Raw genomic sequence first — 18,512 nt, 5'->3', positions numbered from 1 at the left:
GTAATGAGTGCGCAAATGTTTGCTTAGTAAGGTGTTTTTCAGTACAATAAGGACAAATCATCACTGTGATTCAGTGAGGCCAACTGGCCACTTGGATTCCCTTTTGGCCTTTCTGTTCTCACAAGGAGCTTTGGCCTCAGCCAAAGCTACAAATCTACACTTAATAAGCCAGGACACCTTTTCCTCAACTGAGTCACTCATGTACTACCCTTGTGATTCTGGCTATATGAATTTGCCATCTGTATTATTATTCATTGACTATTTTTCTTTAAATAACTCACTTTTTTTTTTTTTTTTTTTTTTTTTTTTTGCGGTACGCGGGCCCCTCACTCCTGTGGCCTCTCCCGTTGTGGAGCACAGGCTCCCGGACGCGCAGGCTCAGCTGCCATGGCTCATGGGCCCAGCCGGTCTGCGGCACGTGGGATCTTCCCGGACCGGGGCACGAACCCGTGTCCCCTGCATCGGCAGGCAGACTCTCAACTACTGCGCCACCAGGGAAGCCCCTTTTTTTTTTTTTTTTTTTTTTTTTTGATGTGGACCATTTTTAAAATCTTTATTGAACTTGTTACAATATTGCTTCTGTTTTATGTTTTGGTTTTGTGGCCCCGAGGCACGTGGGATCTTAGCTCCCCACCAGGGATCAAACCTGCACCCCCTGCATTGGAAGGTGAAGTATTCACAACTGGACTGCCAGGAAAGTCCCACAACTCACTTTTCAAACTTAGTGTTATCTTAGTAAGGCTTTATGTACTATTTTTCTCTAAATTACATTGAAATAAAACAAGTATTACATTAAAAATGTTTGCTCACTACCTAAGATCATCATGCATACCACTGTTATACACATACCATGCTTTTGGAGAAATATGAGTTAGAAATGATTGGGGTTAATCATTTTCTAGGCTTCCTGTTTTGAAAGGACTTTTTATTTTCAGAGGTTTTATTATCTCATGTTATAAATAAATAAATAATAAATAGTCCTTGTTTTATAAATGAAAAGCAGAGCAATTTGCTGATATTTGTTAGGCTACATGGGAAACTCTATCCTTTAGCTTATTATTTTGCATAATTATCTGATTAGGGGAGTTGACAGGTCCTGAAACCATTGGGAGGTAGTCAGCTTGTTGCAGGTAGAAACATAACCTCCTCTCCTAGGTCCCTGTGGTTCATATGTTGCTAGCAAAATGGCGGTAAGGGCTGTCTTTGATATGCTTCCTTCCCTTCATGTACTCACAGAATTTGTCAGTAGCGTAGGGGAGTATTACAGATATACTGTGAGAATTGGGAAAAAACTGCACTCAGCTATACATAGTGCCATGAAAACTGGAAGTAAAGAATAGTGACAGACAATGAGAGAGAAGGTAAGAAGCCAGAAAGCATACATCTTGGATAAGAGGGAAGGTTAAAGGAGTAGGAAAGAGGAAAGATGGAACTCTGGTTCCAAAATATACCAGGTGATGGGAGTAGTCAGAGTGGTGAGACTAAAGTATGAAGGTCAAATAGGATAGTCTGATACGGGTATGTAGGTGTGTTAGTCATCTATTGCTACATAACAGTTTACCTTAAACCTTAGTGGCTTAAAACATTTATTATCTTACAGTTCCTGTGGGTAAGGAATTAGGAGTGGCTCAGCTAGGTGGTTCTGTTTCAGGGGATCTCATGAGCTTAAGATGTCAGTTAGTGCTTCAGTCATCTGAAGACTTGAGTGAGGCTGGAGGACCCTCTCTGCTCATATGGAAGATCCACATGAGTGACAAACTGATTCTGGGTATTAGTAAGAGGCTTCAGGGTATCCCCTCTTGGGTTTTTCCAAAGGCCTGCTTGAGTGACCTTTTGACATGGCAGCTACCTTCCCTCAAAGTTGACAATCCAAGAGAGCAAGGTAGAAACTGCAGTGCTTTTTATGACCTGACATTGGAAGTCACATATCACTTCTGCCACATTCTATTCGTGTTAGAGCCAAGTCACTAAGTCCAGCCCAAGTTCAAAAGGAGAAGAATTAGTTTTCACCTTTTCAAAGGAGACACTTCATTAGCCTTCTCAGCTAAGCAGGACTCTCAGTTCCACCTCCCTATACTGCAATGAGGAAATTCTCCCTAGGTAGAGAACTAGATGATCATGGAACTCACTTGCGGAGTATCCTTCTCTCAGGACTCAAAGTCTTGTGTTGCTTGTTTTCCAATGTCTGAAAATAGTTGTTCCATAGGTTGCTGTTTTTCTTTTTTTTTTTTAACTCCAATTTTATACTTGTACATCAGGCAGGCTGATTTGTTCCAGTTGTTGGTATATCAGACGTAATAATCATCTTTCTGATGAGGAAGGATGAGTTTTATTTTTACTGATGATTCTTACTTCAGTTTTCCACAGGGTTTAGTTTACCTTTGCCTATATGGTAGCCATTGTAAATGTTTCAAGATTTGAAATAAAATTAGAATAGAGTAGTTGTCTGTTAAGATTAGTATTGTATTCTATCACATTTGTTGTTAACTGTTACTTACAGTTTGTCTCTGCTGTTTCTACTACCTCAACAAGGTCTTTGGTAAATAGCATTTAATAGAAATTACATTGAATGCAAAATACCTTATCTTCTTCCCACAAACTTAAAGTCACTTTTTCATGAGTTTAAATCAGCATTGCTATTGCTTTGACTGGGCGTTTTAACTCAGTTGCCTAGAAATTCTATTTGGAGAAAAGCTTATCTGGCTTTTTTCTGGATCTATGCTATGCCTAAGCTGCTATTATGTGCACATTTATACCCATGTTCTTTGTTATTTTTCTTTAGGATTCCAGACACTTGAATTTTCTGACAACAGAGCAAGCTCTGGCTGATTTTGCAACGTTAATCAAATACTTGAAAAGAACAATCCCAGGAGCTAGAAATCAACCTGTCATTGCCCTAGGGGGCTCTTACGGTGGCATGCTTGCAGCCTGGTTCAGGATGAAGTATCCTCATTTGGTGGTTGGGTAAATGCACTTACGTTGGATGTGAGCACTTTCTTAATAATTGTCAAGGCAACCGTAGGGATTTGTTTTGGGTAAAACATGTTCTATTCTGTTGTACTGAGATTTTTCATTTCTATTTCATTAACAGCTGTTATTTTTCTCACCATTTTTGTTCAATATAAGTTTCAATTTTAAAACTTGAATTCGATGAGTTACATTTTTTTCTTTTCTCCTTCCTTGGACTTCTTACCATTTAGAGCTCTTGCATCCTCTGCCCCCATCTGGCAGTTTGAGAATATGGTACCTTGTGGTGTATTTATGAAGATTGTAACTACAGATTTTAGGAAAAGTGGCCCAAATTGTTCAGAGAGTATCCGCAGGTCCTGGGATGCCATTAGTCGACTCACAGAAAAGGGTAAGCTTTAATTAAGAGAATGGAATCTTGGGATTTTTTTACCTTTTAAGTATAAAATTTAACACTTCCCACTTTCTAAGTAAACTTTTTATATATTTAATTATAACATATGTATTTAAATATAACATATAGAAAAGTACACAAATCAAAATACACAGCTTGGTGAATTTTTGCAAGGTGAATATATAGTGTAATGAGTATGCAGATCAAGAAATCTCCTCAAGCCCTTTTCAGATACTACCTCTGCATTTATCAGGCTACACTATCCTGCATTCTAGAACCATAGATTAATTTTGCTTGCTCTTGAATTTTTTAGTAATCAGAATTGCATAGTATGTATTTTTTGTCTCTGCTGTCTTTTGCTCGGCACTGTCAGATAAATCCATTTGTATTATTTAGTTGTAGTTTATGCATTCTCATTGCTCTATATGTTCCATTTATTTATTTACAAAAGGGAATGATTCAGAATACTAATTCTGGTAAGCTTCATGAAGATAGGCAACTTATCTATCACGAGATTAACCAGTTCTAAAAATATTTTGTTCAATGTTGAAAAAGCATTCTTGGAGAAACTGTATAGAAGACTGAGTTTTCTAAAATACCAAGTGAAGAATGAATGATCTGTAAAGCCCTTCTGTTGAGCAGTGCTTATTAGATTCCAACAATTTGATTCTATTCTCAGGTACTGGCTTGCACTGGCTTTCTGAAGCCCTTCACTTATGCACTCCATTAACAGAATCTCAGGATGTTCAGCATTTGAAAGACTGGATCTCTGAAACCTGGGTGAATCTGGCAATGGTGGACTACCCTTATGAGTCCAACTTTTTACAGCCTTTGCCTGCTTGGCCTATCAAGGTAATAGGAAAATGTCCTTTCATCACTTTTAATCACATACTTCTCTCTCTCTCTCCTTTTTTTTTTTTTTTTTTTGGTGCATTCTCTGACTTTCAACATCAGAGGAAGTCCTAGTGACAAAGGGGCTCTGAAGTTAGTCAAACCTCAAACCTAGGCAAATCCTGGCTTTTGTCACTTTCTGGTTCCTCAAACTTGGACATGTTACCTAGCTCTTCTGGACCTCAGTTTTCTCATTTGAATAATGGAGATAAAATGCAGAGATTACAGAGCTGTATGAATTACAACTCTTAGAACTAAGAACCAACTCTTAGAAATAAGACCAATAGTTGCTGTTAATGGAATAATTACTATGTACCAAATTCTGTGCTCTGCACTTCATATACACAGTTTATATATGTGAGACACATAGAGCTATATAATACATGGTCTGTGCTTAATAAATCGCAGCTGCTATCAAAGTGCTATGATTCAGTCAACTGCTAACACATTCTAAGTGCTACACATATCATAAAGGCATGATCCCCACACAGCAAGGTAGAGTGGAAAGAGCACTGACTCTGGTTCCTTGTTCAGAACTACCATTTACCAGCTGCGTGATCTTGGGCAAGTCTGTTCTCTTCTTGGGCCTCCGTGTCTTCCTCTGCACAATGGGATAACAATACCTATGTTCTCAATAGGGATGTGCTGAGGATCAAATAAAATATTGGATGTGAAAACACTCTGGAAAATTTAAAGACACTTGACACAATAAATTTTAAGGTTCTTTTCATGCCAGAATTCTTTATTGTATGTGTTCTTTTTAAGCATTCCTTTGTAAAGAGCATTCCTCTTAGTTTTAAAAACAAAAGCTGGCCAACTTGATGGTTATTAAATTTAGAGAATACAGCAGACTCTACAGCTAGAATGAATGCTGTGAATGTAGGTAGAATTGGTAATACAAGAACCAGGTTTCAAAAGCACTTTTAATTTAACTGTCCCTTTGAATTATTAAATGCACACCTTGTTTAAAACTTTGTAGCCTAAATGGAACAAGATCATTTGCTATTAGAGATATTTTTCTTCATCTAAAAAGTAGAATGACCAGTGAGTACATTGCACATAGCAAGCCAGAGGTAAATGCATATTGAATTAAATTGAATTTTGACAATACAAAGTTATTTTAAAGAACAGATCTCTCTCATGGTAAGAAAACCTAGATCAAAATAATGAGAAAAAACTAAATCCGAACCGATGAGTCTCCATAAATGTCTATGTGCTAATAATGTCTTATCTTTCTGTATTATTTTACTATTTACAAAGCACTTTCATATATATTATCTCATTTAATCCCCACAAAAATACTGTGGGAAAAAAGAGTTATAATTCCAGTTTTATGGAGAGGATATTTAAGCTCAACTAAGAGGTAGTAGAAGTGGGATTTGAACTCAAGTCTACCATTGTTCAGAGGCTATGATCTTCTCCCACATTGCACTGAACTAGAAGACTTGACTGAAGATTTGGGTAGATTGCTGGCCACAGTGTGACAACTATCAGATTTAACTTTGAACTCTGTGTACAAAGTGAGAATTACATTTGCATCTTTATGCCCACTTGGAGAACAACTGAGTTGTCAGATGATAAAAACATATGGGCAATTCCCTCATTACTTAGAATAGGGGTTGGCAAACTTTATGTGTAAAGAACTATATAGTAAGTATTTTAGGCTTTGTGGGCCATGTAGTTTCTGTCACAGCTACTCAACTTTGTAGTTCTAGCAGAAAGTAACCATAGACGATATTTAAATGAATGAGGAAGACTATGTTCCAACAATACTTTATTTATAAAACAGGCAGTGGGCTGGCTTTGGCCTGGGGCCTGTAGTTTACTGCCCTGACTTAGAAAAAATGCCAGAGGAATACAGCTTTTTAATATTCATTTGTTTATGATTTGGAACAGTGAACAGTCTAACTGGTTTTATCTCCGCTTCTTTAATGTTCCTTTTGAGATATTTTGCTGTTGAGTCTTAAACGTAAATATATATTCTATCCTCTCTCTCTCCTAAATAATCACTCAAAATTAGTGGAGTATATCTCAAATATTTTGTCATCTGTTTTTGATTTAGCACAATCTTTCTTTTATCTTTTGTGTACATATGTATTTTAAAAGTTTATTTTATTTTATTTTTTTTTTATTTTTTTGCGGTACACGGGCCTCTCACCGCTGTGGTGTCACCCCGTTGTGGAGCACAGGCTGCGGATGCGCAGGCTCAGCGGCCATGGCTCACGGGCCCAGCCGCTCCGCGGCATGTGGGATTTTCCCAGACTGGGGCACAAACCCGTGTCCCCTGCATCCACAGGCGGACTTTCAACCACTGCGCCACCAGGGAAGCCCAAAAGTTTATTTTTAAGGCAAGATAACTTTGTGTCTTTGCCTCACAATCACCTTTCACTTCTTTTTTTTTTTTTTTTTTGTGGTACGCGGGCCTCTCGCTGTTGTGGCCTCTTCCGTTGCGGAGCACAGGCTGCGGACGCGCAGGCTCAGCGGCCATGGCTCATGGGCCCAGCCACTCCGCGGCATGTGGGATCTTCCCGAACTGGGGCACGAACCCGTGTACCCTGCATCGGCAGGCGGACTCTCAACCACTGCGCTACCAGGGAAGCCCACCTTTCTCTTCTTTTATCCAGGACTTGTTTTTGTCATTTCCTCCAGTTAATATTTTTTTTACCAACTTTATCCTTTCTTTTGACATACTAAGGAATTCTTTATTGCTTATGATATATTTATAATTCTGTTTCCTGCCTGCACCCCACCGAAAGTAATCTCTCTTTGACTTTTGCTTGAGAAACTTCCATTGCCTACATCTATCTCTAATTTTATCCTATCTGATTTCAGAATTTTTCCACTACATGCCTCTCTTCCCAACTCTTAGCTTCAGATCAATTTCTTTCACTGTTCATTCTGTTTCTCCTTTCTTGACCCCCTCTCTGTTCTCCCAACCCCCTAATCCCTGGAACACTACCCAGTTGGGGACTGCTCTTTCACTTGGATAGTTCCATTTAACCAGGACTCCTCCTCCCTCTGATACACTTCCTCCTTTTTAAAGGGCTGACAAACAGTCGTCCTTTTCTGAGCCTGTAACTCAGGCTTAGGATGGTGAGATAATATGTAATAGTTGGGTTATGAAAAAAGCAGATGATTTCCAATTCTGCCTGGACCTTGTACAGTTCTGAAGTATCCACATGCAACAACTGAATGCCATTTTCCATGTCAACTCAAATATCATTCTTTCTAATTTATCTTTGAGCCATGCACACTCAGACTCCATTTGCTTTTGTTTACTGTTAACAGAAGCTGCAACATTCATGCAGAAATAATCATGGACTTGGCTGATAGAACACAAGGAAGAAGAGAAAAGGGAAATAGAAAACCTCTGTGTCATTTGACTGCTCTGTCAGCATAAAAACTGCTAGTTCTCAGTTCTCAGCTTAATGACCAGTTTTAAAGGATACTGTAGAGTTTGTCTATTTTGGAATCATTTTTCAGCTGATAACTCACCAAATCTTTTGGCTTAGCCTCCTGAGCATGCAGATAGATACAGTGAAATAATAAGATATAAGATGGAAAATCTCTTCCGTTTGTCTTGGTGTTTGATAATGTATGCGACCTCTCTGGGTGGTTTAAGCGGTTTAGGTGCATTCTATGAAAAGGGAGCTTTTAATGACAAAACTAATGTGATTATCTGAGTGAGGGTGAGAGGCGTATTGAAGCCTTAGAGAAAGAAAATCTGTTAGAAAAGCTGAATGTATCTGCTTAATCCTTTCTCTAATGTGGATGGACCATACTCTCTGAGAAGAGATGGGTTTTTTTTTTTTTTTAAACCTATCTTCTTTCCTTCTCCTTTAAAAACATTTTCTTTGCCTTCTTTTTCTCTCTTATTCAAATGCTTATCCTCATAGGTACAGGGACACTTAAAGCTTTTAAACAATTCATTATCTTCACTTTCTCTGGTGTACATGGGTCAAAGAGCAGAACCTAAATATTTGGGTACAGAGTTGATTAGTTTGGTACTAAGATTACAATGTTCTACTATCTCCATAATTTCTACACTCTTTAACACAGAATTATTAAAATGGACCTCTTATGCTCTTTTTACATTTTTCCTGAATGTTCACATTTGTTCTAGGAAGTAGAAAGTGAATTAAGTCTGTCCATTTCCTGAACCTCATTTTGCTCTACTCTTTTACAGTTTCCTTTTCACTATTGCATAATAAGAAGTTTTATAATTTTATATTGCCACAGAATCCCTTCTATCTAAGTTTCTACCTAAAACAAATAAACTTAGAAAAATGTAATCTAAGAATAAAAAAATATTTGTTTAAAAAATTAAGCATGAGGCTACAGGTATGTTTAGGTACTGTACGTGTTGTTATTTTTCTCTTATATTATTACTTCTAGGTTGAGTGTGTGTAGTGTAGTGGTTACAAATGGAAACTTCAGAGTGGGTCTGCATTTGAATCCCCGTTCTGCTACTTCCTAGCTGTTTGACTTTGGAGAAGTTTCTTAACCTCTCTGTGCTTTAATTTCCTCAACTGCAAAATGGGGATAATAATAATTATAGTGCTTCTTAGGGTCATTATGAGGATTTAATAGGACCTGGTGTATAGTAAGCACTAAGTTGATGCTAGTTATATGCATATAATTGTTATTATATGATATCAAAGAGATATTCGTATACCAGGACTTTGTAGCCAAAGTTTGGGTTCAGAACTTATATTCACAGTTTTAAATTTGTGTGTCTGTAGCAGACCTCTCTGAGCTTATTTCCTTCCCTGTGAAATGCAGATGGTTATTATATGTTTCTCCCCGGGTCATTGTAGGGAAAGCACCTGACCTCAAGGAATAGTCAATAGTTTTACTAGCAGACTCAGCCCCAGCTGCCCCCTTATCAGTAGATTTATAGTCTAAGTAGGAATGCTGTGCCTTTTGTAGAAATTGTTTAGAAGATACTGTTTGCTAGTGTCTACAAAATAAATGGAAAGTGTAGTACAGGGGCTACCTCAGTGCTGAGTATTTCGGATGGCAGTGGTTGGCAGAGAAGCTTTCCTTGTCTGATTAGATGACAGTCCCTAAGTAAATAATCAACAAACCAAGTGCTTGCCCTCATCAGATGGGTAATACCTGCAAATTATCAGGCGTAAGCTGAAGTGTTATATGAGGTTGAACCAAAAATGCCAATATTTGTGTTTGACTTATAAACATGGCAATTTCATATGGTTCGGCTTAACATTTACATATTTTGTGTATCCTATAGATCTTTAATAAAAGTATATGAATATATCCTGTTGAATTACTAGTCTTTAAATAAGCATGGGAATAGTGCTGAGGTTTTGCTAGTATAATTTAAGTATTTTGGGGAAAACTTTATTTACTCTTGGCTACTAAAATTCTTAATGGAATTCCCTCAGTATCCATGGTATCCTCAGGGGATTGGTTCCAGGAGCCCCTGTGTATACCAGAATCCATGGAAGCTCAAGTCCCTTATGTAAAATGGTGTAGTATAGTCAGTGGGCCTCTGTATCCATGGGTTTCCCATCCGTGAATTTAATCAACCTCAGGTGGAAATGTCCATGCATGGATGCCAAACTTGTGGATATGGAGGGCTGACTATATATTTATTGAAAAAAATCCGTGTATAAATGGACCCACTCAGTTCAAACCTGTGTTTTTCAAGGGTCAACTGTACATAGAGAAATGTAGAGAGTGTGTCTTTTATCTAGAGGATGATGCTTAGACTCACAGAACCTTTGAGTTAGAGAGGAAATTTAGAAACACCTAAAACAACAAAATTCTCTTATTTTAAATATTTGTAAACAAATTTTAAGTGATATTTTTCAGGCCTACTGTCTATCTTACTGGTAGAATTATCAGCTGGTACTTCCTTCCTATAAGGCAGTTTGACATGATGTAGCAAAGGCCTAAAAAATGTTTATTTCCTTCAATAATTCCTCTAAGAATTTATCTCAGGAAAACAACGGTAGATAGGTAGATAGATAGATAGATAGATTTAGCCCCAAGGATATTTATTGTAGCCTTACTTGCAATAGTAAAAGATTGGGGATGATTCAAATGACCAATTATAGAGTTTCTTCAACTGTTCCTCAACTCCGCATCCTGATTGCTCCCCTGTGAATTTCCTCATGTTGGTCAGTGTCCTTATTAGAGTGTGGTGCTCAGAATTGGACACAGTACTCCAAGGGTGCTCTGACCTCACAGAGGACAGTGGGCCCAGGATTGCCCTTAATCTGGACATGGAATTTCTATCAGCAGAGGCCAAGTTTCTGACCAGGATGTTCTCTCTGTGTAAGTGGGGCTGCCAAAACCCAAGTATTGTCAGCTGGTGCCAGTCCCCAGCCATGCTTGTGTCTCTTAGGGAGTGACAGTAACTGCTGTTTGCAGAGATGGCTATTCATAGGGACTCCTTTTCTTTGCCTGACAGAGGCCCAGTGTTCTAGCTCTGAGAGGGGATCTGATGCCAGCATGTGAGTCACACTCACTTGTTACTGTTCTCTTCGAGAGTATTAGGCCACTTGCTGCTGCATATCAGCACTCCCTTCTCCCCCTGCCCAGCTTGCACTGTCACCCGGCCTCATCTACCATGCTGTGCTTGAACGTAATGCTCTTCTCTGCATTGCATGGGTCTACTCCGTAGTTTTGTGCTGCATTTTGAAAGAGCTAAGTCCAGTGGGGGTGTCCACATGCAGGAAAGAATGCTGATCAACTGTTGGCATTAGATAGTTTAATAAATTCTATGATTGGTTCTTGATTTCCATATATTCTTGAGTATTTCTAATTGGCATATTTCTCAGGAACATTTTCTGAGAAAAGGGCTATGCAATTAGGTATTTTTGACTTACCATGAATAATTGAGAGTTGTCAGAATAGCAAAACAATCTTTTGCCTTTTCTCTTCAACATGCATTTCCTTATTGCTTTAGGCTTGATAGGTTTTTGCAGCTTTCAGTTTAGTTCAGTTCTGTTTCTTTCTTTTTTTTACATGTAAATTAATTTATTTTTAGCTGTGTTGGGTCTTCGTTGTTGCACGGGGGCTTTCTCTGGTTGCGGCGAGCAGGGGCTACTTTTTGTTGTGGTGCGTGAGTTTCTCATTGCGGTGGCATCTCTTGCTGCGGAGCACGGGCTCTAGGTGCATGGGCTTCGGTAGTTTTCACGCACAGGCTTAGTTGCTCTGCGGCATGTGGGATCTTCCCAGACCAGGGAAGGCATTGGCAGGCAGATTCTTAAGCACTGCACCACCAGGGAAGTCCCAGCATGGTTTTTTAAATTTAAAAAAAAAAAAATTTTTTTTTTTTGGATTCTACATATAAGAGAGATAGATCATATAGTATTTGCCTTTCTCTGTCTGACTGATTTCACTTAGCATAATGCCCTTAAATTCTACCCATGTTGTCACAAATGGCAAGATTTCATTCTTTTTTATGGCTTAATAATATTCCATCATATACATGTACCATATCTCCTTTATTCATTCATCCGTTGATGAACATTTAGGTTGTTTCCATATCTTGGCCATTGTAAATAATGCTGCAATGAACATGGAGATGCATATATCTTTTCGGATTAGTATTTTTGTTTTCCTTGGGTAAATACCCAGAAGTGGAATTGCCGGATTTTATGGCATTTCTATTTTTAAGTTTTTGAGGAAGCCTCCATACTGTTTTCAAAGTGGTGTACCAATTTACATTCCTACCAACAGTGCATAGGGTTCCCTTTTCTCCACATCCTTGCCAACACTTGTCATTTTCATAATAGCCATTCTAACAGATGTGAGGTGATATCTCATTGTACTCTTGATTTGCATTTTCCTTTTGATCAATGATGTAGAGCATCTTTTCATATACCTGTTGGCCATCTGTATGTCTTCTTTGGAAAACTGTCTATTCAGATCTTCTGCCCATTTTTAATAGGATTTGTTGTTGTTGTTGTTGAGTTGTATGAGTTCTTTATATATTTCGGATGTTAGCCCTTTATCAGATATATGATTTGCAGATATTTTCTCCCATTCAGTGGGTGGCCTTTTCGTTTGTTGATGGTTTCCTTTGCTATGCAGGACGCTTTTAGTTTGATGAAATCCCACTTGTTTATTTTTGCTTTCGTTGCTTCAGGAGTTGTGGCTCACAGGCTCTGGAGCGCAGGCTCAGTAGTTGTGGCACACAGGCTTAGTTGGTCCGCGGCATGTGGGGTCTTCCCAGACCAGGGCTCGAACCTGTGTCCCCTGCATTGGCAGGCGGATTCTTAACCACTGTGCCACCAGGGAAGCCCCCCATTGTATATTCTTGATTTGTCATAAGTTAATTGACCATATATGCATGGGTTTATTTCTGGTCTCTCTATTCTGTTTCATTGATCTACGTGTCTGTTTTTATGCCAGGACCATATTGGTTTTTTTTTGTTTTGTTTTTTTTTTTTGCGGTACGCTGGGCTCTTACTGTTGTGGCCTCTCCCGTAGCGGAGCACAGGCTCCGGACGCGCAGGCTCCGCAGCCATGGCTCATGGGCCCAGCCGCTCCGTGGCATGTGGGATCTTTCCAGACCGGGGCACGAACCCGTGTCCCCTGCATCAGCAGGCGGACTCTCAACCACTGCACCACCAGGGAAGCCGCATATTGTTTTAATTAATACAGGTTTGTAATATAGTTTGAAATCAGAGAGTGTGATGCCTTTACCATTGTTCTTTCTCAAGATTGCTTTGGCCATTTGGGGTCTTTTATGGTTCCACACAAATTTTAGAATTTTTAATTTTATTTCTGTGAAAAATATCATTGGAATTTTGATAAGGATAGCATTGCATCTGTATATTGCTTTGTGTATGGATATTTTAACAATATTAATTCTTCCAATCCATGAGCATGAAATATATTTTCATTTATTTGTGTCTTCTTCAATTTTTTCATTAATATCTTGTTTTTTTTTTTTTTTTTTGCGGTACGCAGGCCTCTCACTGTTGTGGCCTCTCCCGTTGCGGAGCACAGGCTCCGGACGCACAGGCTCAGCAGCCGTGGCTCACGGGCCCAGCCACTCCGCGGCATGTGGGATCTTCCTGGACCAGGGCACAAACCCGTGTCCCCTGCATCGGCAGGCAGACTCTCAACCACTGCACCACCAGGGAAGCCCAATGTCTTGTATTTTTTAATATATAGGTCTTTCATGTCTAAAATACCTCCTCCCAGGTATTTTATTCTTTTTTGTTTGTTTGTTTTTTGTTTTTTTGTTTTTTTGGTGGTACGCGGGCTTCTCACTGCTGTGGCCTCTCCCGCTGTGGAGCACAGGCTCTGGACGCGCAGGCTCAGCGGCCATGGCTCACAGGCCCAGCCGCTTCACGGCACGTGGGATCCTCCTGGACCGGGGCACGAACCCCTGTCCCCTGCATCGGCAGGCGGACTCCCAACCACTGCGCCACCAGGGAAGCCCTATTTTATTCTTTTTGATGTAATTGTAAATGGGATTGTTTTCTTAATTTCTCTTTCTGATAGTTCATTATTAGTATATAGAAACACAGAAGATTTTTGTATGTTGGTTTTGTTTCTTGCAAGTTTACTGAATTCATTGATTTTTCTTAATAAATTCATTAATTTTTCTAACAGTTTTTTTTTTGGCCACACCACACGGCTTGTGGGATCTTACTTCCCTGACCAGGGATCGAACCCATGCCTCCTGCAGTGCAAGTGTGGAGTCCTAACCACTGGACTGCCAGGGAATTTCCTCTAACAGTTTTTTGATGGAGCCTTTATGGTTTTTTATATATAATATCATGTCATCTGCAAATAGAGGTAGTTTTACTTACTCCTTTCAGATTTAGATGCCTTTTATTTCTTTTTCTTACCTAATTGCTCTGGCTAGGACTTCCAATAGTATGTTGAATAAAAGTGGTGAGAGTGGGCATCCTTGTCTTGTTCCTGATCTTAGAGTAAAAGCTTTCAGCTTTTCACTGTGAGTATGATGTTTGCTCTGGGCTTGTCATATACAACCTTTATTATGTTGAAGTATGTCCCCTCTATACCCAGTTTGTTGAGAGTTTTTATTTTTAATCATAAATAGATGTTGAATTTTGTCAAATACTTCTTTTGCATCTATTAAGATGATCATTTAATTTTTATCCTTTATTTTGTTAATATGGTGGTTCACATTGACTGATTTATTGATGTTGAACCATCCCTGCTTCCCTGGATAAATCCTACTTGATCACGGTATATGATCCTTTTAGTGTATCATTGAATTCGGTTTGCTAATATTTTGTTGAGGATTTTTGCATCTATGGTCATCAGGGATATTGGCCTGTAATTTTCTTTTCTTGTGGCATTCTTATGTAGTTTTGGTATCAGGGTAATTCTGGCCTTGTAAAATGAACTTGGAAGTGTTCCCTCCTTTTCTATTTTTTTGGAAGAGTTTAGGAAGGATTGATATTAATTCTTCCTTGAATGTTGGTAGAATTCACCTGTGAAACCATCAGGTCCTAGACTCTTGTTTTTTTGAAGGTTTTTGTTTACTGATTCAATCTCCTTACTAGTATTCAGCCTGTTTGGATTTTCTGTTTCATCATGATTCAGTCTTTTTTTTTGGCTGTACTGCACAGCATGTGAGATCTTAATTCCCCAACCAGGGATTGAACCTGTATCCTCTGCAGTGGAAGTGTGGAGTCTTAACCCCTGGACTGTCAGGGAAGTCCCCCATGATTCAGTCATGATAGGCTGCATGTTTCTAGGAATTTATGCATTTCTTCTAGGTTGTTGAATTTGATGACATATAATTGTTTATAGTACTCTGTTATGATCCTTTGTATTTCTGTGGTATCAGAAATACATAGGATCTGTAGTATCTGTAGTATCTCCTCTTTCATTTCTGATTTTATTTGTTTGAGTTCTCTCTCTTTTTCTTGGTCACTCTGGCTAAAGATTTGCTAATTTTATTTTTCAAAATCCAGGTCTTAGTTTTATTAATTTTTTTTCTATTGCCATGCTCCAGACTGCAGTGTTTCCTGGAGGGGAGCTTTACATGTGTCTGGTGCCCTGGCTTTTATGTCTGGCACCCCAGTTTTTGTGGCTCCCACCCAGGGGACACCCCTTGATCACCTGGCTCTGGTGGCTGGGGGGTTGGGTCTTACATTCCTGAGTCCCATGGGACTGTGCTATTGGAGCTCTGGTTCTTGTCAGGCTGCCACCCTCAGGGCACTGCATAGACAGCAGACTGAGGTACACCCCCTAGTCTTTTTGTGAAGGAGACTTCTTTGCTTGTTTGGAGCTTCTGCCTGAGGGGCAGGCTTCAGGTTTAACACGTATTTAGTGGCCTGCAAAGCTGCTCTTAAGGGATGTAGGCCATGGATGTCATCTTGGTGCTTTCCCTCTGCCTTGCTTCAGCTTGCTGATATCACCTAGAAAAGAGCTTATACACTCATCTGGAGCCCTGTTTTTTGTGACTGCCCAGTGGACACTTCCAGATCACCTGACTCTGGTGGCCAACAGGGCTTATGCTTGCAGTCCCACAGCACTGTATATATTTGCATACTTTTAAAAGCTAGTGCTTGAGGGTCTGGCTTCTAGTCATCCTGAATGAAAGGGCTAAGATCCTCCCTTTTGGGATGCTGACAGGTTTTGGCATGTCCTCAACTACTTGGAGTTATTAAAAATATAATAGGCTGCTTGGATAAGCACAAAGGTTTGAAAGACACCCAAGAGCTAAGGCAGGGTTGAACAACAAGGGTCATCTCCTACACGAGGCCACTCCTTCATGACTGGGAGAGGTGGTTTTTTCTATTATATAGAAACTAACACAGAGAGTCAAACAAAATGAAGAAATAGAGGAATATGTTCCAAATGAAAGAACAAGATAAAACCTCAGAAAAAAATCTTAATGAGAGAGATATTAATTTACCTGATAAAGAGTTCAAAGTAATGGTCATAAAGATGCTCACTGAACTGGGGAGCAAGAATGCATGAACACAGAATTTCAGCAAAGAGATGGAATATCTAAAAAAAGTACTGCATAGAAGTCACAAAGCTGAAGAATACAATAACTGAAAAAAATTACACTGGAGGGGTTCAACAGCAGATTAGATGAAACAGAAGACAGGATCAGTCAACACAAAGACAGGGCAGTAGGACTTACCCAGTCAGAGCAGCAGAATGAAAAAAAGTGAAAATAGCTTAAGGGACTTATAGACTAACATTTACATCAGGTGGTCTAACGTTCACATCATAGGGTTCCCAGAAGGAGAAGAGAGAGAGAGAAAGGGGCAGAAATCTTATTTGAAGAAATAATAGGTGAAAGCTTCCCTAATCTTCCAGATCCAGGAATCCCAGAGTGTTCCAAATAAGAGGAATCCAAACAGACCCATACCAAGACACATTATAATTAAAATGTCAAAAGTTAAATACAAGGAGAAAATATTAAAAAACAACAAGAAAAAGCAATTTGTTACAGGCAAGGGAGCTCCCATAAGACTATGAGCAGATTTTTTAGCAGAAACTTTGCAGGCCAGAAGGGAAAGACACACTATATAAGGTGCTGAAAGAAAAAACCTTTCAACTAAGAATACTCTACCTGGCAGTTATCATTCAGAAGTGAAGGAGAGATAGAGTTTACCAGACAAGCAAAAGCTAAAGGAGTTCATCATCATTAAACCAGCCTTACAAGAAATGTTAAAAGGTACTTCTTTAAACTGAAAAGAAAGGGCACTAAGTAGTAACAAGAACTCATATGAAAGAATAAATCTCACTGGAAAGGCAAATATATAGTAAAGGTAGTGGATTAATTACTTACAAAACTAGTATGAAGGCCAAAAAAATCAAAGGTAGTAAAAATAACTACGATTACAGTAACTTGTTAAGGATATACAAAAGAAAAAGATGTAGAATGTGACTTCAGAATTATAAAATGGGGGAGTAATAATGTTGAGCTTTTCAGTGGGATCAAACTTAAGTTGTTATCAACTTAAAATAGACTTTTATCGATATAAATTGTTATATGTAAGCCTCATGGTAACCAGAAAACAAAAACTTATAGTAAATATACAAAAGATAAAGAGAGAGGAATATAAACATACCACTAAAGAAAGTCATCAAGCCACAGAGGAAGAGACAAAGAAAGAAAGGAGCTAGAGGAGCTACATAAACAGCCAGAAAACAATGAACAAAATGGCAATAAGCACATATATATTAATAATTACTTTAAATGTAAATGGACCGAATTCTCTAATCAACAGACATAGAGTGGTTGAATGAATAAAAAACCAAGACCCATCAATATGTTGCCTATAAGAGACTCACTTTAGATGTAAGGACACGAACAGACTGAAAGTGAAGGGATGGAAAATGATATTCCATGCAAATGGAAACCAAAAGAAAGCTGGGGTAGCTATACTTATATTAGACAAAATAGACTTTAAAATAAAGACTATAATGATATACAAAACAGTGTGTTACATAATGATAAGGGAGTCAATTCAACAAGAATATATAACATTTGTAAATATTTTTGTGCCCAACATAGGAGAACCTAAATATGTAAAGCAGATATTAACAGACCTAAAGGGAGAAATAGACAGCAGTACCTGAACAGTAGGGGACCTTAATACCCCACTAACATCAATAGATAGATTATCCAGGCAGAAAATCAATAAGGAAACATTGATTTTAAACAGCACATTAGACTAGATGGACTTAACAGATATTTATAGAACATTCTGTCTCAGAGCAACAGAATATACATTCTTCTCAAGTACACATAGAACATTTTCTAAGATAGATGAAATGTTAGGCCACAAACAAGTCTTAGTAAATTTAAGAGGATTGAAATCATATGAAGCATCATTTCCAACCACAGTGATATGAATCTAGAAATAAATTACACAAAGGAAACTGGAAAATTCACAAATATTTGGAGATAAAGCAACATGCTATTGAACAACCAATGGGTCAAAGAAGAAATTAAAAGAGAAATTTAAAAACTACCTTGAGACAAATGAAAATGGAAATGTAACATACCAAAATTTATGGGATGCAGCAAAAACACTTCTGGGAGGGAAGTTCATAGTGATAAATGCCTACCTCAAGAAAAGTCTCTAATAAACAATCTAAATGTACACCTCAAGGAACTAGAAAAAGAACAAGTGAAGCTCCAAGTCAGTAGAAGGAAAGAAATAAAGATTAGAGCAGAAATAAATGAAATATAGACTGTATACTTCAGCTTTAACATCACTATCTAGAGTTCAATATTTGTTTATAAATTTTTTGAGGTAAAATTTACATACAA

General features: G+C 38.5%; 1 protein-coding gene across 8 annotated transcripts in view; it reads left to right on the top strand.

The window, feature by feature from the left end:
- Positions 1–18,512, top strand: part of PRCP (prolylcarboxypeptidase) — a 72,963-nt gene that overhangs the window by 42,904 nt on the left and 11,547 nt on the right. For all 8 annotated transcript variants that reach the window (XM_067750522.1, XM_067750520.1, XM_067750515.1 and 5 more), the window contains 3 exons: positions 2,783–2,964; positions 3,201–3,358; positions 4,041–4,213. In XM_067750522.1, coding sequence (XP_067606623.1) covers positions 2,783–2,964; positions 3,201–3,358; positions 4,041–4,213 — 513 coding nt within the window. The remainder of the gene's footprint in view (positions 1–2,782; positions 2,965–3,200; positions 3,359–4,040; positions 4,214–18,512) is intronic.

This window comes from Pseudorca crassidens, chromosome 9, assembly GCF_039906515.1.
Source record: "Pseudorca crassidens isolate mPseCra1 chromosome 9, mPseCra1.hap1, whole genome shotgun sequence".
Lineage (NCBI taxonomy): Eukaryota > Metazoa > Chordata > Mammalia > Artiodactyla > Delphinidae > Pseudorca > Pseudorca crassidens.
Note: the sequence above shows the minus strand (reverse complement) of the source record. Positions and strands in the feature narration are given on the sequence as shown.